This window comes from Rhinoraja longicauda, chromosome 2 (genome assembly GCF_053455715.1).
Source record: "Rhinoraja longicauda isolate Sanriku21f chromosome 2, sRhiLon1.1, whole genome shotgun sequence".
NCBI classification, from domain to species: Eukaryota; Metazoa; Chordata; class Chondrichthyes; order Rajiformes; family Arhynchobatidae; genus Rhinoraja; species Rhinoraja longicauda.
Genome location: NC_135954.1, coordinates 33,798,945 through 33,822,916, shown reverse-complemented (window position 1 = coordinate 33,822,916; position 23,972 = coordinate 33,798,945). Strand labels below are relative to the sequence as shown.

The 23,972-nt window shown below is 42.6% G+C and overlaps 1 protein-coding gene across 1 annotated transcript in view; it reads right to left on the bottom strand.

The window, feature by feature from the left end:
- The window catches only part of cfap69 (cilia and flagella associated protein 69), an 84,912-nt gene that overhangs the window by 43,630 nt on the left and 17,310 nt on the right, over positions 1 to 23,972 (bottom strand). The window contains exons 5-14 of the mRNA XM_078427779.1: positions 22,295 to 22,371; positions 12,957 to 13,055; positions 12,659 to 12,811; positions 12,074 to 12,251; positions 9,888 to 10,011; positions 9,588 to 9,636; positions 6,798 to 6,919; positions 5,493 to 5,709; positions 4,912 to 5,076; positions 2,298 to 2,413 (exon numbers count right to left, since the gene is read on the bottom strand). Coding sequence (XP_078283905.1) covers positions 2,298 to 2,413; positions 4,912 to 5,076; positions 5,493 to 5,709; positions 6,798 to 6,919; positions 9,588 to 9,636; positions 9,888 to 10,011; positions 12,074 to 12,251; positions 12,659 to 12,811; positions 12,957 to 13,055; positions 22,295 to 22,371 — 1,300 coding nt within the window. The remainder of the gene's footprint in view (positions 1 to 2,297; positions 2,414 to 4,911; positions 5,077 to 5,492; positions 5,710 to 6,797; positions 6,920 to 9,587; positions 9,637 to 9,887; positions 10,012 to 12,073; positions 12,252 to 12,658; positions 12,812 to 12,956; positions 13,056 to 22,294; positions 22,372 to 23,972) is intronic.

The window sequence follows — 23,972 nt, the reverse complement described above, 5'->3', positions numbered from 1 at the left end:
TCTTCCCATTACCACACCAATTTATCTAAGCATTACCTTCTCCACTGCCATGTCAAGGCCAAACACAAACTAGAGGAACAGCACCTCGTATTCCACTTTGGTAGCCTAGAGCCTATGGTATGAATATTGCATTTTCCATAATTATATTTTCCATAATTCCATTGCATTAACATAATTAAGGATAATTTTTTTAACTACCCCGGTCCAGAAATGCAAAATCTTGAGATTCAGGAACAGCTTCTTCCCTGCTTATCAGATTTCTGAACAGTCCGCTCATATGTTAGGGTATGGTCGTGGCCTTCCAACCTACCTCATTGTAGATCTAGCACTTATTGTATATCTGCACTTTCTTTGTTACTGGAAAGCTCAAATGCTGCAACACTACATTCTGTAGTCTGGTATTTTCCGCATTGCCTGTTTACTTATGTATGGCTTGATTGTACTTGTGTATCATCTGATTTGAAAGTATAGCACACAAAAATAAACTTTTCATTGTGTCTCGATACACATCACTACATAAACCAATACAAACACCAACTCTAAGAATGGGTTGGTGAGATTTGAAGGTGAGCAAATGATGGAATTTAACATAAATAGAAAGCAACCTCTTCAAAGGGGAAAAAAAAACTAATAGTAAATAATACTCAATTGACTTTTACTAAAAATTTTAACGAATGAAAATATTATGCATAAGAAGGAACTGCAGATGCTGGTTTAAACCGAAGATAGGCACAAAAAGCTGGAGTAACTCAGAGGGACTGGCAGCATCTCTGGAGAGAAGGAATGGATGACGTTCAGATGAGATATGCAGTTCCAATAACTATCATCAAGCACTAGAATATTCAGGGATCGGATCAATATGCTGTTTGGACTGATGTTAGTTTGGCCTGGATCTGTTTCTTCGCGAGTGGGGTCTGTTAGCTTCAAATTTGCTGAATCCTTAAATTGGGGGAGGAGGGTGTGCACACTTTTAAAAGGCAGTCTGGTGACTGAATGCTCAGAAAGCCTTGGAGACCCAAGAGACTATGGACACTGGAGACAGACACAGTAAAAAGAGTGCATTCCTCCAGAGCCATCCCCATCGCTGTCTGGTGAATTCTATTTGGCATGAAGTGTGTTGTATTTGGCAAGTAGTGATATATCAAAAGTTAGTGCATGACCAGAACCAAGATCAAGATCAGGTTTTGATCAGAATCGATAGAACAGTCTGAAGAAGGGTGATCTGTCCGTTTTCCTCCGCAGATGCGGCCAGACTTACTGAGTTCTTCTGGCAGTTTTGTTTTGCTAATAAACCCCAGCTGGTTATCAAAATGAAGCTGTGCTCTCGCTAGGACTATCTGCCAGGCAGCTTCACTGCTTGGAATCTGCTCAAAAATCTACCAAATCATGTCAAGCTGTAAATTATATTAGATCATGTAGCAATATATTGTTACTGAATTATCACAAAAGCAATGCCTATATCCTATAAGACAGCTGTTCATTTCAGTGCCTTCATTCCATTGTCTCTATGCTTACTACCATTGTCTCCATGTTACTCAATAGAATCCAACAGCCTACTTTTGTCTCAATTCCAATACAACAACAAAAGAACAGAAACCATAATTTGTCAACACAACATTGTACATTTCCCCGGTGTGGGACGAATAAGGGAATATATTAACAACAGACATTATTTATGTTTACCCATTATAATTCCATTGCACAGTACACCAAGTTCCCAATATTCACAAGAGATATAAGCACAGACATCCCAATGCCAACAGAAACATGTGGATATAATTTCAGGCTGTTGGCAATGACACCAAGGCAGCAATGACATCCAGGATTAACCTCTCTAACATTATAACATCTATGTATGTTTCAACTTGTTATAACTTTACTAACATTCCTAAAATCCAATGTTCCCATTCCTGACCTCGGTTCTGGCCACACAGTGACTATTGATATTTCACTACTTATCAACACACGATGTCAAATACAACCCTTCTCATGGCAACCAAAATTCAGCAGACACAAGAGCAGGTGGCTCTGGAGGAATGCACTACATTTACTGACCCTCCTATTAATACTATGGTAAGTATGCTGATCTCCAGACAGTAGATCAGTGAATAATGAGAACGGTGTAAACTGGGATGACACATAATATACTAAGTAAAAAATAAAAATGTAGAAACTTCTCTTACACAAACATATGATTTTGGGTACACTGTATACATGGTGACAGTTTTTGAAGATTCTGGGAATAATAGGCTGCTAAAAACATTATAACTGAATAAAATTATTCAATAGTTACTTACCCTTCTATGAATATCATTTTCACAGATGCAGGATAAGATGATGAGGATGTCAATTTGCATGTGCAAATTAATTTCACTGTCTTCCTCCGAGCTGTCTATCATGCCTATCAGAATGTCTGTGAAAAATTATATCAGTCACAAAAATATATTACGTTCTTTGAAAACCATATATATGGCGTTTCCTGAGATTTACTTCAGCAAAAATATACATAATTGTTCTCCTCCAATGAACTAAATAATAAAATTAACATTATGCCATCTTTCCATCCTTAATACTTGCAGATTTTAATCTCAACTTGATGAATTCAACTTGATGAATTGCTCAAATTTTAATCTCAACTTGATGAATTGCTCAAATTTTAATCTCAACTTGATGAATTGCTCAAATTATCTCTCCTCATTATTTCAGGAATAAATTAACTTTATTCGGTAACTGTGCTTCACCCAAATGTCATAAATCACTCTGACACGCCTATTATCTCATCACCTTTTTAACCTATTTAAAATCAATCATTTTGAAACAACATCATAGGTATCCTCCCAATTTTCAGTTCAGTATCCTTTTACAAATCATTTCAAAGCATTTTAGATTTTTTTTGTATTAAAAGGCACTAAACAAATGCAAAAGTATTTAAAACATAATTTGTGTACTAATACGTGTCTCATCCTTTCATTTTTTCATACAGACACAAATGCAGTTCCCATTAGTTCCTGTCTGTCAGGACCATCCATTCTATCTTTAATATCCCTTGGGTCTCAAAAAGACCACTTTTAATTTCATTTTCAATAGAATCCTGGGAGGCCTTGACAGGGTGCAGGTGGAATGTTGTTTCCTCTCATGGGAGAATTTAAAACTAGGGATTACTGTCTAAAAATAAAGGATCACCCATTTCAGATATTTTTATATTTTTATATTTTTTCTCTCTTGGTGGGTCTTTAGAATTCTCATCTTCAAAGGGAAATGGAAGCAGACTTTTCAATATATTTAAGGCAGAGAAATAATTGAAAGTTATTCTTCATATTATAGATCTACAAATGTCTTAAATTAACCGATTTGACATCTAGCATGCAGAAAGGAGCGTAGCAACTTCAACAGACCAGAGACCACAAACAAATGTGACCTTTGCGACAGACTGTCACTCCCGCATTGGTCTCTTCAGCTACAAGCGACGCTGCTCTAGCCGAGGTGTGGAGCAAGCAGCCAACTAGGATGCATCACCCATGGTCAGCCATGACCGAGGGGGCCTAAGAAAAGAAGTGACATCTAGTGCTCCTCTAACAGATTTCTCCTTTGCTTTACTTACCAACTTTGGTTTTCTTCCACTTCTACCTCTGTCTGAGGTAGGCTGGAACAGGCTCCTATGCCTATCTTTGAGATATCTCACCACCTTTGAAATGTATTTAAAATCAATCACTTTGAAAAAGCTTCGTAGGCATCCTCCTAATTTTCGGTTCGGTATCCTTTTACAAATCATTTCAAAGCTATGTTAGTAAATGAATTATATTAAATTGATACTTTTGATTGCTGTGGAATTAAAGAATGAGAGATAATTCACATTCTTTATCACAGTTCATAGGCCTTTTTGCAAAATATGCTTCTTGGAAGCAGTTTCCTCGTTTATTTCATTTTTAGAATGTGGGTTGTTTCATAGCACTAATTTTTCCATGAGAAGATGGTGGTGAGTTATCTAATTGAACCACTTCAGTTCCTCTGGTATTGATGCTTCTCTCAATGTTGTTGGACAGAAAATTCTGTGACTTAGACTCATCAATAAAGGAATGATGATATATTTGTCAGTCGGATATTGAGTGAAAGCAGCATTAGTTTTGAATGCAAAGCTACTAATGACAACTTGCCAAATAACATTTATTAAACAAACATTTGGGAGCACTTTTAGATACCATCATCTATATACTAAAACTCTCGTTTGTTTGTTTGTTCCCGAACTACAGTCAAAATGGTACACGATAGCATGATAATTTTAGGCCCACCTTACTCACCGTCGTCCCTTTGGTGCTAATGGAAGAAGTTTCATTGAAATCGGTATTGTATTTTTAAAGTTATTCACATTTTGAAGTTTAAATCTATCTTCGGTGGGGGGGGGGGGGTAGAGGGAGGGGGGAGAGGGAGGGAGAGAGGGGGGATAAGGGGGGGGTTGAGGGGGATGCAGTGGGGGGGAGGGAAGGGGAGTGGAGAGTGGGGTACAGGAGGGGGGGGGGAGGGGGGGAGGGAGGGGGGGGGAGGGAGGGGGGGGGGGGAGGTGCTGCACCAATGCAGGAGAGGTTTGGGCTCAAAGTGTCCACTTGGTCTATTCTAACTAAAGTCCATGCCATGTCTGGAAAAAACAGCCGATAGAAAATGTATACATACAATGTATTTTTTTTATCCTCAATATTTTATAATATGTGTAATCATAGTTTACAGAAAAATACAGTAGCCAGTTTACAATCATATTGTGCTGAGTATGCTAAATGAGATGTTTATCAGTTAGAAAGTTTAGTGTTATTATTTGAATGTTGAATACTGGTTTGGATACTTAAGAATCATCTCCCATTTTAACTGTGTAATTAGGCTTCATATGTTGATGGGGTTAAGATTATAAATATATCTTACCTACAAGTTGATGAATGGCTCCTTGCTCAAACAAACTTTGGTTTACAATGTCTTCACCAAGAGATGCCATAGATCTCAGGAGTTTTAGGCAGTAGAACATTTGAGCTTTCTTATTGCCATGGCTGCCAGTAGCATGGAAAGCATTGCCTTTACCAAAGTATGGATCTGAGAGAAAACAAGTAGAACTTGGATGACTGATGTATTGATCTTTGATTCTAAACAAGATATTATAGGAGGATGAATTTTAAGGAAAGGAAAAACTATAAACTACAGTGACTTTAAGTAATAAACTGGAGAACGCTAGAAATGTTCTGCAGGAAGAAACAGAAACGGTTAACATTTCAGGTTGATGTTTTTCTCTCCACATGTTCTGCCTGATTTGCTGAGTATTCAAGCATTTTGTTTTACTTCAGATTTTAAACATTTATATATATTTTTTTAAATCTTTTATTATTGTGCATTTAACTATTTATCATATGGACCTACTTAATGAAACAGCCCTCATGAAGTAATACTTATCATTCAAGTGATTTCAGAAATAATGTTTTATTTCATTTCCTTTCAAATTAAACAACATTTACCTTGGCTCATACACCAATCCAACAGAAGAATCAGTTGGGTATTTCCCTGATACGTCATGTAATCTTCCACCATGAGGGGAGCAATTGACATCAAAGCAGCTAAGGCATGAAGCTGAAGCTCTTCAAACTGGGCAGCAGACCATCCTCGAATTCCACTTTTCTTATTTTCCCCAACATAATGAAATAATGCTGGCAGTACTTTCCCTTTGCTCAGTATCTACAGACAAGTCATAGAAAGGAAGATAAATTTGTGAGTTTGGATTATCCTTACTACAAATTGTGTGTGTATATATATATATATATATATATATATCTATGTGTGTGTGTGTGTGTGTGCGTATGTATATATATATATATATATATATATATATATGTATATATGTATGTATCTATATGTATATATATCTTTCCATATCTATCAAATGTCTTTTGAAAGTCTATATGCGCAATATCAATTTTATACCCATTAACCTTCTCTGTTACTTCAATGATTTATATCAAGTTTGGTAAATATCATTTAGATGCCTTCAATTAATAAACCATAATTTTCCAGTTTAATATATTGCAACCCAAATTGAAGTCTTCAAAAAGTTTACTTATCAGAAATATCACCAAAGGTTTCCACACTTCTGATTCTAAACTGATTAGACTGTACTTTTAGCTTTTTCCCTTTTAAAATTTTTGAACAGGGCTGATAAATGGTAAAATAAAAGATACAGAAACAACAGGATATGATACAAAAGTATCTTTGGTGGAAAAGCAAATTGAGAAAGCTGCTTGTAAAAGATAGAAAAGCAAAGATAAAACTGCAGCTACTTGTAAAAGCTTTAAAGTGATTGTCAAATCAAACACCAAGATGACGTGGGAGACTTTGTTTTGTCAGCATGATGCTGGGGGTAGGGTGTGGAGTTGCTTTATCCAGGTTCCAATGACTGCTTTGTTATTAAAAAGAGGAAGAGATAGATTTTCAACATGTCAAAGAACTAGACCAAACCAAAAATCACTGGTCAAATTTTTAATTCCTCTTTATTGTTATCTCAAAACTGGAATTGACAAAAAATGTGTTTTGGATTGTTACATCCATGTACTTTGTAAATAAAATAATAAAATCACAATTAAAATCATTTACTGATTTTAACAGTGGCTTGAAAGTTCAACGTAGTTCATCAGTATCTATATTTTCTATTCTAGAAATTTCTTTCTGGTTGGAAGAACTAAACAGATTATATACACATGATAACATTTTGTACCCTTTTGAAATTCATCCTATTGATGTCAATGATTTTTCAGGCAAGAATCTTTTACCTGTATGGAAGCAAGATCATTAGTCAAAGCAACAAGCAACTGGAAAAATAGCTTTTTCATTTCAAAGTCTTCAGTCTTGGAGGTGATTTTCAGGCCATGAGTCAGTGGGTTATTATTAATTACTGAAAGAAGAGGAAATGCAATTACTGGAAGAAATTACATTTCTTTTACATTGAATTGTTCTGTAGAATTTCCATTTGGTATTTCAGACAATAAATAATTGTTCTATAATTGTTATGTATGCATTCAGTTGCAAAACAACAAGGTATACCTAACCAGGTAAGTGATGGGTTTATCTTCTCTTTGGTGGTATTGGCCAGGGGAATAATAATGTCACAAGACCAAGTAAAAGGTCATGTATTCAGTGGACAGTGACTTGACTCTTTCTCCATTTGGCCTTTCTTCCACAGGAAGGCACAATTCAAGAGTATGATTTAATAATGTGCAGCTCGAACAGAATGGAGTAAATCAAACACCATTCAAGACAAAAGAGGTGGTCTAATTGGAACCCTTTCCATTATCTCCACTGATGATAGAATAAGGTCCCAATATACTTGGTGTAATGTAGCTACTCTTTAAGCTTTTTAAGAATAAGGGGTAGGCCATTTAGAACGGAGATGAGGAAAAACTTTTTCAGTCAGAGAGTTGTGAATCTGTGGAATTCTTAGCCTCGGAAGGCAGTGGAGGCCAATTCTCTGAATGCATTCAAGAGAGAGCTAGATAGAGCTCTTAAGGATAGCGGAGTCAGGGGGTATGGGGAGAAGGCAGGAATGGGGTACTGATTGAGAATGATTAGCCATGATCACATTGAATGGCGGTGCTGGCTCGAAGGGCCGAATGGCCTACTCCTGCACCTATTGTCTATTGCAATTCAGGAGTAAACCATCTCCAACTTCAAGAAGATTTGCAATTATCATCTTCAACTTCTTCAAGTTCACCACCATCGTCTCAAAGCAAAGGATGTTCAGCAACAAATACAATACATTATTAGCCATGTGCATGATGGCTATGTTCCATGAACTACTAAAACTTTTTTTTTGAAAAGGACAACTCATTTTATTAGGTAGCTTCAATGGTGTTGCATTTTGGAATTTCTATAAAATGTATGAAAACAGAAAAATTATGTCATTAAAAAAACAATTATGGAAAATTCTCAAAATGTCAGAGGTTAAATGAGAAAGGATCATTGATTTAAAATTATTTCTGAAGAGCTGAGAAAATACTATATTTAACGTTTCATTGCCCAGTAATGTACAAGGTAAATAAACCTTTTTCAACAGACTATTTTATTGACTTCCCCAATTTCTGTGTAACATTACAGATTTTCTTTAGAAAGGTTTTTAATCTCCATACCAATGTGCATCCTTCGGTTCACTTAGAAATGCTATCCAATAAGAGTGCAGCAATATCAAATATTACTCATAACTCATTTTTTGTTGGTTTATTTATTAGCCTTGATTTTAAGGTCAGCGTACTTTAAAAACTGCTTTGCTTCCTATGTGGCCCATGAAAATTTCCAATTTCCAAATTCAGAAATCTTCAGAACCTGGAGTTCTGAAGATGTTTGAAGCATCCAGTTTTGGGATTTATCAAGTGTAGGAAGGAACTGCAGATGTTGGTTTAAACCGAAGATAGACACAAAAAGATGGAGTAACCCAGCGGACCAGGCAGTATCTCTGGAGAAAAAGAATAGGTGACATTTCAGGTCTTTTTCAGACTGAGAGTCAGAGGAAAGGGAAATGAGAGATATAGATGGTGATATAGAGATATAGAACAAATGAATGAAAGATATGCAAAAAGTAACGATGATCAAGGAAAGGTGGAGCCCACAATGCTCCATTGTTGGTTGTGGGCTAGGTGATTATGAATTAAACACAGTGAAACTCAACAGGACGGCAGTTAAACTAGAAGGGTTTAGAGATACAGAGTAGAAATGGGCCCTTCAGCCCTCAAGTCTGTGCCGACCAGTGATCCCTGTACTCTAGCACTATGCTACACACTAGGGACAATTTACAATTTTTACCGAAGCAAATTAATTTACAAATTTGTACATCTTTGGAGTGTGGGAAGAAACTAGAGCACCCGGAGAAAACACACGCAATCACAGAGAGAATGTACAAACTTCGTACGAACAGCACCCATAGTCAGGATCGAACCCCGGTCTCTAGCGCTGTACGGTAGCAACTCTACCACTGTCACATCTTTCATTTATATATTTTTTAATAGGTCTCATTAACCTCAAGGTGCACGTTTTGGCCCTTTGTTATCGTTGGTTCTATAATTGGGAACATTAGGAAACGAAGGCTAAAAAAGTTCTCAGGAAAAACAGGATTTATTCTTTTGTATTTCACGCATGGAAAGCATCAGGAAAAAGTTGGAAATTATGAAGTAATACAGTAATAATTCAAGTAAAAACACAAACAGAAATGGAGTGAATGGGGTTCTTGTGAGAAGCACAAGGAATCATATTGTGCATCATCTACTTTGAAATAACAAATTAACAAATTAAACTATTGGAACATTTCATAAATTTTTTGAAACTAAATGAAATTCAAATGAACTAAAATGAAATTACAATGGAAGTTGGGATGATTGGCTTTTTAATGACATTATTGAAATTCGGACATATGGACAGCGTGCATTGTCTTGCTGCTGACTGGATAGCACGCAACAAAAGCTTTTCACTGTACTTCACGTGGCAATAAACAAAACTGTCATGTGAATGAAGCATAGCTCAATGGAAACTACATACAGATCTTCAGATAATTTTCAGTAATAGAAAAGTCTTACCTTCAGGGTAAACAGCAAACGTGACTAGATCTTTAGTAAAGCCAGTTTCCTGTCATGTAAACATGGTAGAATGAAAATAATATTAGCAAGATTCAACCAAACTGTTTTTCTATATTATTTCAGTGAAAAGAGGTGATTGCAATGAACAAAATAAATTAACCAACTATTTTATAACAGAAGAACTTGCAATAGCAAATTACAAAAAATGTATTTTAAGTATATTAAAAAAATGCTTGATTGCTCCATTTTACAAAAAAAGTGTGTTATAAATCTATAGTCGCATTTGCTAATAAAACTTACAACCATTGGAATCAATGGATTCGCTGCCAGAATTAAGGTTATTACTAGTAAGTCATTACGCAGTTGACGGTCAGAATGGCGATAACCATTTATCATTTTATTCGAAAAAGCTTCTTTCAATGCACTGAAAAGAAAAATGAAATAAATTAATGTTAGAAATTCATGAAATAGAAAATCTAACAGAAAAAAACCCAGAAAATTATGCCAACACTGAAGATCATGCTGGAAAAATCCAGTTCTGACGAAGAATTTCTGACATTAAAAGCTAACTCTAATTCGCTTTTCACAGATATGCATGACCTACTGAGTGTTTCCAGCATTTTCTGTATGTTGATATCAGAGCAGATATTCTGCTGACCCAGGGTCTGTCATTCCCTTGCCAGTTCTAAGCACAATCAATCACCCAGTGCAATACAGAGCTCAGCATAAATAGGTGAGCATATTATCACAGATTGGCATTGATAGCCAGTGAGACCAGTATGCAGGCTCATGAGCTGTCAAAGTTGTCACCAAGATTGGATAAATGAAATGCTTATGACACTAAAACACATCCAAATCATTTTTAAAATTTAAAACTCCAAAATCAATTGCACACACTAAAGAACAAATAAATATATTTTAAAGCTGGATAAAAGCAAATAAAACAATTACCTACCATTTCATCAGCAGTCATTTTCATCATTAATTTAAAAAGAGCCCATTGTACAAACATCAATTGAAAGTTAGTGCAGGTTTGGTTTAGTTTAGTTTAGTTTAAAGGCACAGGAAGGAAACAAGCCCATTGACCCATAAAGTCCACACTGACCACTAACCATCCATCACACAAGTTCTGTTATCCCACTTTCTCATCTCTGTATGCTCGGGACAAGTTACAGAGGCCAATTATAAACCCACACGTATTTGGGATTTGAGCGGGAAAAGGAGAACCTGGAGGAAACAGACGGAGTCACAGGAAGAACGTTAAACTGCACACAAACAGCACCCAATGTCAGGATTGAACCCGCGCCTCTTGCACTGTGAGACAGCAGCTCGAGCAGCTGTGCCACATTGGACGTTCAGCAAGGAAATTCCAGTCTGAAAGCACAGACTTCATCAGCGCTTTTGACACATCCACAGTGTCCAGGACTGTGTATCAAAGCAGACTATACTTGGATTCCCCAACAGGGATGAACTGCAAGGCCCACTCCTAGGTGTAGCCCAAGTCTGCAACATTCATCAAATGGTCCCGAGTGTTATACAAAATCTATCTAAGACCTCTGCAGAGCCTTTAAGGATGTCAAGAAGGAATTCCAGACCAGGCAATAATTCAGAACGCTGTAGATTGTGGAACGTCCTGCATGCTGCAAAGCAAAGATTGACAGCATCGCTGTCAACAATGGGTCCCTCCGCAATGAACTCAATGCATTGTAAACCAACTTTGAACAGAAGTTCGGAGGGGCAACATCATCCATCCCAGTCTTAGGTGTGTCTGTGTCAACATTTACTGTGGCAGATATAAGATCGACCTTCCTGAGAGTGAATCCGCGGAAGGCAACTGACCCAAATGGAATTCAGAAGTCTGAAGAAAGTTCTCAACCCGAAACATCACCCATTTCTTCTATCCAGGGATGCTGCTTGTCCCACTGAGTTGCTCCAGTATTTTGTGTCTATCTTCATGGGCCAAAGGGCTTGTTCCTGTGCTGTACTGATCTATGTTCTATGTTCTCCAATATTTCATGATAATATATAAAATATTACAAAACTAACCTTATAATATTCCTGGTCAGATTCATGGTGCATATACAAGGATTCGAGTAGATATCTATCTACTAGAGTATATATTTGCATGGTCAGCATAGATGTGGTGAGGGGCCTATTTCTGTGCCATGCAATTATGATCCTAACGCATAGTCTTTAGATCAAAAATTGATATCATTTTTACTTTACTGTATCCTGTTAAATGCTTCCTATAAAGCAAAATAAATGATTGCCTTACATTTTTATGTTCCTTAACTTTCAAATTTGCTGGTGTTTCTGTAGTTTGAAATTATGGCTGCTATAGATATGTCCAGATTACCTTTTTATATTAGATTCTGGATCATGTCGACCAAATACATAGAAATAAGACAATTTCAAATAAACAAAATTTCAGCCATCACCAGAACGGAGAATATAAATTATTATTTACATTTGTGGTAAATACTCACTGCATACACTCAAAATCTCTCAGCTGATTAACAAGTTCTGGCTTGGAAGCCTTTTCCAGTAAGGTCCATAAGATATCAGATGACAGAAACAAAAGTTGTCCAGATGGATCTGGATCATTCATATGGCGGCAGATTTTGTTGGCTGCTTGCGCGTTTAACATCAAATTACAGTTCATCACTGCAATCAGGAAGTCGGATTCATTGTTATTATAAATTAATCATAACAACACATTGGCAAATAATGAACAGAGGTTCCATTATTTTATCTCTTGAGCATGTGATGCATTACATCTGATCCTGGAAAATTAACCCACCCCCCCCCCCCCTCCCCTCCCTTCCCCTCTCCTCCCCCACCTGCCTAGAGCACGGGTACAGGCCCTTTGGTCTTTTACATGACTTTCCATCTTCCTTTCTTATCCGATTCCATCAAATTCACATGACATCTTAGTGATCAACTAGCATCAGCACAGTATGTAATGACCTCTTTCAGAAATGACTGAATTAACACACTTGATTCTGGAACCACATTCTAATTACTAGGTGAAAATCAAGTGCACTACTTTATATAGTTCAGTATATACCTACCAGATGAGGAAGAAAGACATTGCAAGGTCTGGATTATTCTTAACTTTACTATCATTTGGTTTTCAACTAGGGTGATACCCATGACCAAGGTTTCTGCCACACCACTCTCTTCAATCATTTCGATATTGTAGCTCCTACTCGTTGGAAAGAACCCTTGAAAACCAATAAAGATCTTTTGATTAGAATTATTTTTGCATCCAATTAAGACTACACAAATTCAAGGAAGGTGGACATTGAAACAAGGTATGCAATAACAAGGATACACCAGATTTACATTACTTAAACAAACTGAAAATACCTTTAACTTCTTTTCTGGGAGATTCTTTGCAAAATAGATTCATGATGGAATCACAAATTTGCAACCGGATCTCTGTGTTAGGTATCCTCAGAAGGTATCCTGTGAGAAAGTTAGTGAAAATTACTATTTAGAAATTAATCTTTTATTAAAATTATAAATTATTATCTGACCTCAAATAACTGTACTTACAGTAGTTTCTATGTATGGTGGATATTTTTTGGTGTACTCTACTTTGGTGGACATTTTTTGGTGTACTCAATTTCCATATTTATCTTAGAAAAAAATTCAAATCTAAGTTTGCCTTTTGATGTTAGATATACCAAAGAATAATGCACATAATGAGACCAGATGGATCAAAGGTCTATCAAAAGCCCTACTTTGTTAGTAAACTTAGTTATCTTCCGAGGCAAAAATGAGCAATATCAGCAACAAACATCAACTCTGTCCACCAAAGTAACTATATATAAGATTCCTGCATTAGTCTAAATAGATGGAGCACAAAATGTTAGCATGCAGATATAGCATTTAATTAGGAAGACATATCAAATGTTTGCCTTACCGCAAGGGACTTTACAACTTTACAAAGGGCCTATGAGACAGAACCTGGAGTACTGCAAGGATTTTGGTCTCCATTTGCAGCGATGATATACTTGTTTTGGGGACATTGCAGAGTAGTTCACAGATTGATTCCTGGGACGAAGTAGTTTATATAGGATGAACAATTGATTTGGGGTGGAATTATACTCATTAAAGTGCAGCAGAATGAGAGGAAACAAATAGGATTCTGAGATTGACAGGGTAGATATTGAATGGACGTTTACCTGAGAAGGAACATCAAGAAGCAGGGAGCATTGGTTCAGAAGAGAGGATTGGCTATTGGATTTGTAGATGAGAAAAGATTTATTTTCTTTGAGAGTTGTGACTCTTTGAACTCCACTGAGATTGGAAGGGTGTCATTGAATATAAATGAGGGGGAGACTGATTGGTACTTGAACAAGAGTTGAAGGGTATGGGACAGAGCTCAAAGGTAGTGTTGAGCCCATAGTTGGATGAGTCATGAATGGCAGAGCTGGTTCGAGGGATTTATTATGCTGCTCTTGTGCCATTTATTATGTTCTAATGTTTTCAAATGTTTCTCTTCAACTTTCAAATCATTAGATTAGACGTGTTTATTTCTTAAACACATGTTGGTGTAAAAATGTCCCTTTGTTAGCTATTGACCACCTCCTGGCAGAATATAGAAATAAAATTCTGTGAGTGAAGATCAAACAACTATAGCACAATATTAAATGTATTATAATCTGGGAGCAGTTAATCAAATAGTATAGAAGCTAGAGAAGAATGTTATGAGAAAGAAAATGAATGGTACATTGATGGCATTAAATGCAGCAGAGTGACAAAGGCTTCAGTGGTGCACAAGCAGCTGAATTACATATTTCGGTTCTGCAAATAATTAGAGTGTATAGCACTGAAAATAGCAGTATCACATAATTGAAAACAGATAGTGTATATTTTGTTGTGAAATACAATAACTACCTTTACCAGGAGCTCAATACTCTTAATAATAATAATAATAATAATTCATTTATTTTATATAGCGCCCTATCGCATGCTCAAAGCGCTTTACAAAAACAATTAACATAGAAACAAACAGACAAACTATCCTGACGGAAAAGCGGCGAATACACAACGCCAGCGTCCTCTCACGTCAGGGTCCGGCAGTAGACATTAAAAAGCACAAGATACACAGATATAATTTTTTACACAAACAGCCATCACAGTGATTGCTCTAGGCATATTCTCACTGTGATGGAAGGCAAAGTCTTATCTCCTCCTCATTCTTCTCCCGTGGTGCCACGAGGTGATCGAGGCTCCCAACTTTTTGAAGCCCCCACCGGGCGATGGAAAGTCCCAGGGCCGAGCCGAGCAGGCCGATGAAAGTCCTGAGCCCCCACCGGGCGATGGAAGGTGCCGCGGCCAGGCCACGCAGGGCGATGAAGGGCCTGCGGGCGGGTCGATCGTACCTCGCACTCCGGGGCAGTCGAAGCTGCTACGGCTGGAGCTCCCGAAAGCCGGTCACCAGCCAGGGACCTGCGAATTCCCGATGTTGCGGTCTGCAGGGCCCACGGCCGAAGCCTCCGAGATGGTAAGTCCAGGCCCTGCGACCGGAGTCTTTGAGGTCAGTGAACCTAAATGTACTAAATGTACAGTGGAACTAAATGTAGACTTTCGAAGATTTCCCGTTCCCCTCCCCCACCCACCATCAACAACACCATAGTCACATCTGTGGAGTCATTTAAGTTCCTTGGAACCATCATCTCCAGAGACCTTAAATGGGGGGCCACCATCGACTCCACAGTCAAAAAGGCCCAACAGAGGACGTATCTCCTGCAGCAACTGAGGAAACACAATCTGCCACAGGCAATGATGGTCCAATTCTATACTGCTATCATCGAGTCCGTCCTCACCTTCTCCATCATGGTCTGGTTTGGCACAGCCACCAAACACGACATCCGGAGGCTGCAACGGATCGTTTGCACAGCTGAGAAGGTTGTTGGCTGCAACCTTCCTCCCATTGACGAAGTGTACACTGCAAGGGCCAGGAAGTGAGTGGGCAAGATCATCTCTGACCCTCCTCACCCTGGCCATAAACTCTTCGAAGCACTTCCCTCTGGAAGACGACTCTGGACTGTCAAAGCAGCCATAGCCAGACATAAAAATAGCTTTTCTACACGAGTAGTAGTTCTACTCTATAACCAAAGTCTGTAGTTTCTATTTTGCTCTGGTTTATTTTCACCCACATGTTTAAACCGTAATGTTGTATTGCAGTGAGTCCAAAACGAGCGTTATTATCAAAAGACTTTATTCTTGGTAAAAACCGTGACAAGGCGCAATGCACTCACTTCGGACACACACTACTTAACTAGCTAATATAATCTAATCTCATCTCTCCAGTTTGGCGCCAGACACAACTATACCTCGCGCTCCCGCACCACGTGTCCCGTTAGCCCAACCGAGGGTTCGAGACACCCCGCCAATCTGTATGTCCCTACATGACCCCCCCCAGAACCCTCGAAACCATACCTCACGGACGCCTGGACCTCCCTCCCGGAACGCGTACGGAGGGGGGAACCCGATACCGCCAATGTGACGGGAGGCGGGGAGGGCGCCGCCGCCGGAGGCGATGTAGGGGCCACGGAAGCGGAGGGCATAGGCGACGGAGAGCGCTTGATCGGGAATGGCGGCCCGGGCCCAACCATAGGCGGCGGGGGACCGAGAGGTGGCAAACAAGGCGCCGCTGGTGGGACCAGTGGAGCGGCCACAGGCCGGCCCCTGCGCGGCGGCTGGGCCACCGACACAGGGAGGTCCTTGTCCAAATGGGCCGGTTTGAGCCGGGATACCGAAACGAGCTCCTGGCGGTGAAAGGTGCAAGGTGAAAGTGACAGCCCCTCTTTTAAGCCCCTCTTTTAAGCACCTGGAACGGGCCTTGACAAACCGGCCGAAGAGGGGGGCGGTGGGAATCTTTCCGAAGGAACACGAAATCGCAGTCCCGCAAGTCCGACGGGACGTGGACTGCCGTGCTTCCGTGCCTGGAGGTCGGGACAGGAGCCAGAGAACCCACCCGTGCCCGGAGGGAACCCAACACCGACGTAACGGGCGGCGGCAAGGCGGGGGCGGAAGGGAGAAGGGAGAAGGGAGAATGTCACCCGGCACCCGCAGGGGCGAACCGTAGATGAGCTCGGCCGAGGATGTGCCTAGCTCGGCCTTTGGGGCCGTACGAAAGCCGAGGAGGACCCAAGGCAGCTGGTCAGCCCAATCGTGGCCGGTCAGTCGGGCACAGAGGGACGCCTTCAGATGCCGATGGAAACGCTCCACCATCCCGTTGGATTGGGGATGGTAGGCGGTGGTCTGCTGTAAACGAGACCCATACAACTGTGCCAGCGCGGCCCAGAGGGAGGAGTGGGCTCCCCGATCTGTGGTGATGATAGCCAGTACGCCGAAACGGGCCACCCAATGCAACGCCAGGGCCCGTGCACAGGAGGCCGCCGAGGTGTCCGACAATAGGAGCGCCTCCGGCCAACGTATAAACCGATCCACCACCGTCAGCAGATGAGTATAACCCCTGGAATAGGGCAATGGACCCACCAAATCCACGTGGATGTGGAAAAAACGGACTGGGGGAACCTCGAATCTCTGGTATGGGGGCTGGACATGGCGATGAAATTTGGAGGTCTGGCACGGAATACAGGCCCGTGCCCAGGCCGCCACCTGCTTCCGCAGGCCGTGCCAGACAAACCGGGCGGCCACCATGGCCGAAGTCGCCCTGATGGACGGATGTGCCAGGCCATGAATGGCCTCAAAAACCTTACGCCGCAGGGCGGCAGGCACCACCGGGCGAGGGCGTGGAAGGGAAACGTCACACCACAACTTGGTACCTGTGGGGCCACACGCCACCTGCTCCAAACGCAGTCCCGAGGCTGTGGAGGCGTACACCCCGGCCGTTTTTTCCAGGCGCTGAGCCTCCGCTAGCTCCTGGAAATCCACCTGTCCGCCTACCACGGCCACGGAGGGAATGGCCGGCCGGGACAGGGCATCAGCAACAGCATTAAGCCTACCCGCAATATGACGGACATCGGTGGTAAACTCCGAAATTAGGGTGAGATGCCGCTGCTGGCGAGCCGACCACGGATCAGAAACCTTAGCAAAAGCGAATGTCAGAGGTTTGTGATCCGTGTAGGCCACAAAAGAACGGAAGTGGCGGACTGCTAAATAGAGGGCCAGGAGCTCCCTATCAAACGCACTATATTTGAGCTCGGCTCGCGAGAGCTGCCGGCTGAAAAACGCCAGGGGCTGCCATTGACCTTCGACCTGCTGCTCCAAAACCGCACCCACCGCCACGTCTGAGGCGTCCACCGTCAGCGCCATGGGGGCGGAGGTGGCGTTGGCGAGGGCCTGTTTGACCGCGACAAAAGCCGTCTCTGCAGCTGCGGACCACACCAACTCAGCGGGGTTAGCCGCGAGGCATTGAAAAAGGGGGCGCATGACCCGAGCTGCTGCAGGCACGAACCGGTGATAAAAGTTCACCATGCCCACGAATTCCTGCAAACCCTTGGAAAAGAGCGGACCGCTTCCACCTTAGCTGGCAAAGGGGTGGCACCGGCCGATGTAACCCGGTGACCCAAAAAATCTACCACCGACAGGCTGAATTGGCATTTGGCCGGGTGCAGAATCAGGCCGTGGTCCTGCAGCCTCTGGAATATAGTGCGGAGATGGACTAAGTGCTCCTGGACCGAACGGCTGGCAATCAAAATGTAATCGAGGTAAATAAACACGAACAGCAAACCTCGACCCACACAGTCCATGAGACGCTGGAATGCCTTAGCTGCGTTTTTAAGGCCGAAAGGCATGCGCAACCATTCAAACAACCCGAACGGAGTAATGGTAGCCGTCTTTGGGATGTCCGGCGGGTGGACCGGGATCTGATGATATCCCCGCACTAAATCGATCTTTGAAAAAATTGTAGCCCCCTCCAGGCTAGCTGAGAAGTCCTGTATGTGCGGAATCGGGTAGCGGTCCGGCCGTGTTGCCGCGTTAAGTCGTCGGAAATCCCCACATGGTCTCCACCCCCCAGATGCTTTGGAAACCATATGCAAGGGGGAAGCCCACGGACTACTTGAAGGCCGCACAATTCCCAGCCTCTCCAAGTTCAAGATCTCCTCTCGAGCCATGGCCAGCTTTTCGGGTGGGAGGCGCCGTGCCTGGGCAAAAACCGGCGGCCCCTCGGTCGGAATGAAATGCACCACCCCATGCTTCTCGGAAGGTGCATCGAACCGCTGAACGAGGAGCTGCGGGAAATCCGCTAGGACCGCATCGAACTGACCGGGGGCCGTGGTGATGGCCTGGATTGCTGAACTGGGTGGGGCGGCGCTTGGAGGGGCCGAGGGCTGCAGGCCGCTACCGCGGACGTCTACGACCAACGAAAACGCCCATAGAAAATCCACACCCAAAATGGCCTGGCCCACATCAGCCACGATGAAATCCCAACGGTAGGTCCTGGACTCGAAGGACAGGGACATAGCCCTTTTACCGTAAGTGCGGATGGGGCTACCGTTCACCGCAATGAGGGGCGGCCCCTTCCCCCCCGCTTGAACTTCACAGTCGTAGGGGGGCACAATACTCACAACCGCTCCCGTATCCACTAGAAAAACGATCCCGGTACTTTGGTCCGTCGCGTAGAGGCGGCAATTACGGCCAATCGAGACTGCCTCTACATTCGATCGGCCCAGGCATTTCCCGGAAACGCACACGGGGCTCTACAGCTTCGGGCCTCACTGCCCCACCGCCGATGGAAGAAACACCAGCCGCGCCTATTCGGCCCTGTTGCTTGAGCCCGCGACCAATAAACATGTTCCGCAGCCCCTTCTTGGCGGGCTGACTGCAAAATAGCGGCCGATGCGTCGCTCTCTGGGCCGCTCCACCGACTGCCACTGGGCCTCGAGACCCGATTAACCGAGTCGTCTCGGGTGTGCCGCTCCCTGACGAGTGCGTCGGCTTTCTCGGCGAACACTACCGGATCTTCAAACGAGACGTCGGCCAACACTAACCGTGTGTGCTCTCTGGGCCGCTCCACCGACTGCCACTGGGCCTCGAGACCCGATTAACCGAGTCGTCTCGGGTGTGCCGCTCCCTGACGAGCGCGTCGGCTTTCTCGGCGAACACTACCGGATCTTCAAACGAGACGTCGGCCAACACTAACCTGACGTCCCGGGGTAGTTTCTCCCGAAATGCCGCTTCAAAAACCATGCACGGCTGATGGTCGCCCACCAAGGTCAGCATCTCAGTCATCAACTCCGACGGTAGCGGCTGCCCCAGCTCTGGTAAATGGAGGAGCTTCAGAGCCCGCTGGTTCTGGCTCCAGCCGAAAGTCCTCAGTAGGAGCCTCTTGAGCCCCACGTACTGCTCCGTTTGGGGCGGACTGGTCAGGTATTGACTGACCCGCGCAGCCACCTCCGCCTGCAGACAGCTCACCAGGTGGTGGAACTTCTCCTGGTCGCTCTCCACCCTCTTAATATGGAACTGGGATTCCGCCTGCACAAACCACAGGTGCGGCTGATGGGCCCAGAACGGCGGTAGGTGAACCTCGACCGCGCTCGCTCCCACCTGTGACATTCTGCGTGTTCGCTTCAGATCTTACGTTCGGGGTCACCAATGTAGTGAGTCCAAAACGAGCGTTATTATCAAAAGACTTTATTCTTGGTAAAAACCGTGACAAGGCGCAATGCACTCACTTCGGACACACACTACTTAACTAGCTAATATAATCTAATCTCATCTCTCCAGTTTGGCGCCAGACACAACTATACCTCGCGCTCCCGCACCACGTGACCCGTTAGCCCAACCGAGGGTTCGAGACCCCCCAGCCAATCTGTATGTCCCTACAGTATCCTTATTGTTTTGATGTATTTATGCTTTATTCTTAATTGTTAACTGTATGTTTGTGTTGTCATTTGTGAGCGGAGCACCAAGGCACATTCCTTGTATAAGCTCATACTTGGCCAAATAAACGTATTCATTTATTCATTCATTCACCAGATCAGAGTGCATCACACCTTAAGTTCCGGTGACTACGTTCCTGCATTGCAACTTGCTGCATTAGACATGCATTCTTGCAAGTCTAATGTGGCATATTACTTTATTCGTCACGCAAATGCTTCTTTATCAACATTGCGGTGGAAATTAGACTAAATTGTCCCAGGAGCAAATAGTCAATAGTCGTTTATTTGTCACATACACATAAATGTGTAGTGAAATGAAACATTACCCGCAGTTGAACAATAAGACCAATAAGATTAATCAATAAAAATGCAATAACACATACAATCACAAACTAACACCAAACAAAAAGAAACATCCATCACAGTGAGTCTCCTCCAGTCCCTCCTCACTGTGATGGAAGGCCACATTGTCTTTTTCTCTTCCCCTGCCGTCTTGTCCCACGGTCAGGCTGTTGTCGTTGCCACGTCGGGGCGATCGGGGCTCCCGACATTGAAGCCCCCGCCGGGCGGTGAAAAATCCCGCGGCCTATTCCAGGCCGCGCCGGACGGTGAAAGGTCCACAACGGGCCGACCCAAGCCCCGCGATTCGGGGCGGGTGAACACGCTGCCTCTGCCGCTGCCGGAGGTCCCGATGTCGGCCCCCACCCAGGGGCCTGCGGGCTTCCGACGTCCACGCGGCCCGCGCCGGAGACTCTGGAGACGAGTCGCAGCCGCTCCCGCAGCATCCGAAGGCAGCCAGCGCCGCAGTTGGTGAGTCCGGGCCGCGGGCTCTGCGAACCAGAGCCCAGGTGGTCCCAGGTGCATGGCCGATGGTAGGCCGCAGCGGGAACGGAGACACGACACAGAAACAAAGGTCGCGTCTCCGTTCGGGAGAGAGAATTTTACAGTTCCCGTTCCCTCCCACCCCCCCCCCCAAACATAACATACAAACCCTACACCATATTAAAACTACAATTCAGACAAAAACAACAAAAAACACAAAAGACAGACGGACTGCAGGCAAGCCGCAGCTGCGACGGCAGCGCTAGCTCCTCATTGTTGCAAGGCTCTCCCAAGACTGCTAGGTTTTAACGGAGCCATGCTCCAACTCCATATTTTTTTATTGGTGTCCTCCAAGACTGCCCAGTAGTTCCATCACCTCACCATTTTCATCCTCAATCTCTGTTCCCCAAAGTCCAATCGACTAATCTCCCCAGAGGACCTAAATATCCTTCGCCTGCACTCGATTTAGACCTGCGACCTTTTAATCACCTGAAACGTCTGATAGATGGCACAATCTTACCAATTTCCTACCACCTGACTGTTGGCACTGCCCCAGTACACACCAGATCATCTAACTTTTATGACCACTGAATAGTCTCATTTTAATGACCACTGAAATTAACAGATTGAAAATCTTGATTGTGTTTTTTTAAGGCAAAGCGCTAATATCTGTCACACTGGAGATTTCAAATGATTGACTGGTCTACACTCTTGAGATGGGAAGGTTACATGATAAGGAATGATTTAATAGTGCAAAAGGTGTTTAATAATGTTTTTTTGGTTGGCATTGATATTTATTCAGAGGAGCTATATGTTCCCATGAAAAAATGCTTATACATGTATAAGGATAGGACGTAGCTTTAAGATGATAATGAGAAAGTTGAAATCAGATGTCCTGGGCCCATTTTTGTACCTACACAGGTTGGTGTCTGGAATGTGGTGTTTCTTTCTATGTTCTATGTACATTTTTCGGCAATCAGGTTTTGTTTCACTTGACAACATATGATCGTATTAACTTACCCATTTGTGAAATAGATTCAGACACAACTTGGGCAAAGTTTGGTTCGTCAGTTGATTTCTCCTTGAGAAAAGGTAAGCTGATGAAATCAAGCGGAGAAATTCCAGATAACAAATGTTTTAAACATAAAATTAAGATCATGTAGGCATTAATTATTCAACTTAATTCAATATTTTTTACCCTTTAAATCAATGACAAAGCTTATGTTTTTTTCTTACATCAAGGCACATGCTAACATCACAGAATCTATTACACATACCATACTCATTTATTTTACTAATGCTTACATTTCAATATCAACATTTCCCATTCCACATTTATTTAAACTTATTTTAAAGTAAGATTAATGTAGGATTAATGTGACAGATGTTGATCATCAATGGGCTGAAGGGCCCATTTTTGTGATGTCTATCAGTCTATGATTAGGAAAATAACTGCAGATGCCGGTACAAATGGAAGGTATCACAAAATGCTGGAGTAACTCAGCGGGTTCAGTCTGAAGAAGGGTCTCGACCCAAAATGTCAGAGATGCTGCCTGACCCGCTGAGTTACGCCAGCATTTTGTGATACTGTCTATCAGTCTATGATTGGTACTTATGTAGATTATTGTGCTGTAATTAGATTATTTGGCCACCATGTGGCAATATGCTCTTGAAAATATGAAAATCAACATGTTGCAAATACTGGAAATACAAAATAAAAACAAAAAAGAGGTTGGAATCTGTGGGAAGAGAAATAAAATTATAATTTCAGGTCAAAGGACTATCAACGGGACTGGAATGTGAGAAAACTTTAGTTTTAAATTGCAAAAAGAGTGACGGCTGGATAGAGAGGAGCAAGAGAATATCCTGGATAATGTGAGGACAGGGTTGTCCAAGTTCACTGATTGGTCTGCTTAATAGATTAGTGAGAGCAGTTTGGGGGAGAGAAAACAAACAGGGATGCATTGGTACTATGAAATGCAAATCAGAGCTGCTGCTAAAGTTGGGCTTCATTGGAACAATGCTGAAGGTCATAGACAGATAGATCAGAATGGGTGTGGGAAGGAGGCATCTAGTTGCCCTTAATTAGTGATCGGAGGTGTTCTGCAAAGCAGTCATTCATCTACATTTGGTTTATACAATGGAAAGGAGACCACATTGTCAGTGCATAATGCAATAGATTAAATTGGAAGTAGTGCAAGTGAATCACTGCTTCATCTGGAAGGACTGTTGGGTCACTGAATATGTTGCATCTCTTATAGCTGCATTGGAAAGTGCCATGAGAAGTGGTTGGTGAAGATGAAAGACCAATGTTAAGGTGGAAAATTAAGGGAGGGAAAAATGTGTTAGGTGGTGGAATCTCATTGAAGATATTGGACGATAACCTGTTGAATCCGAAGACTCGTAGGAAGGAGTGAGAACCAGGAAACCATATTGTGGGTTTTGGCTGGAAGGAAAGAGGCGTGAGAAAGATTATATTCAGTCAAGGATATTTGATGACTATAGTAGAAGATAAGCTATGATTAAGGAAAAAAGAAGACATGCTAGAGTAACCGCCGTGGAGTATTTGATCATTAGAGCAGCTATGACAGAAACAGTGGCATAGTGGGAATTTAATGGAGACATGGGTGGAAGGGGGAAGAAAATATGATTGAGATCGTTATGGGAGCCTGTGGGCTTATAAGTTATATTAATCACT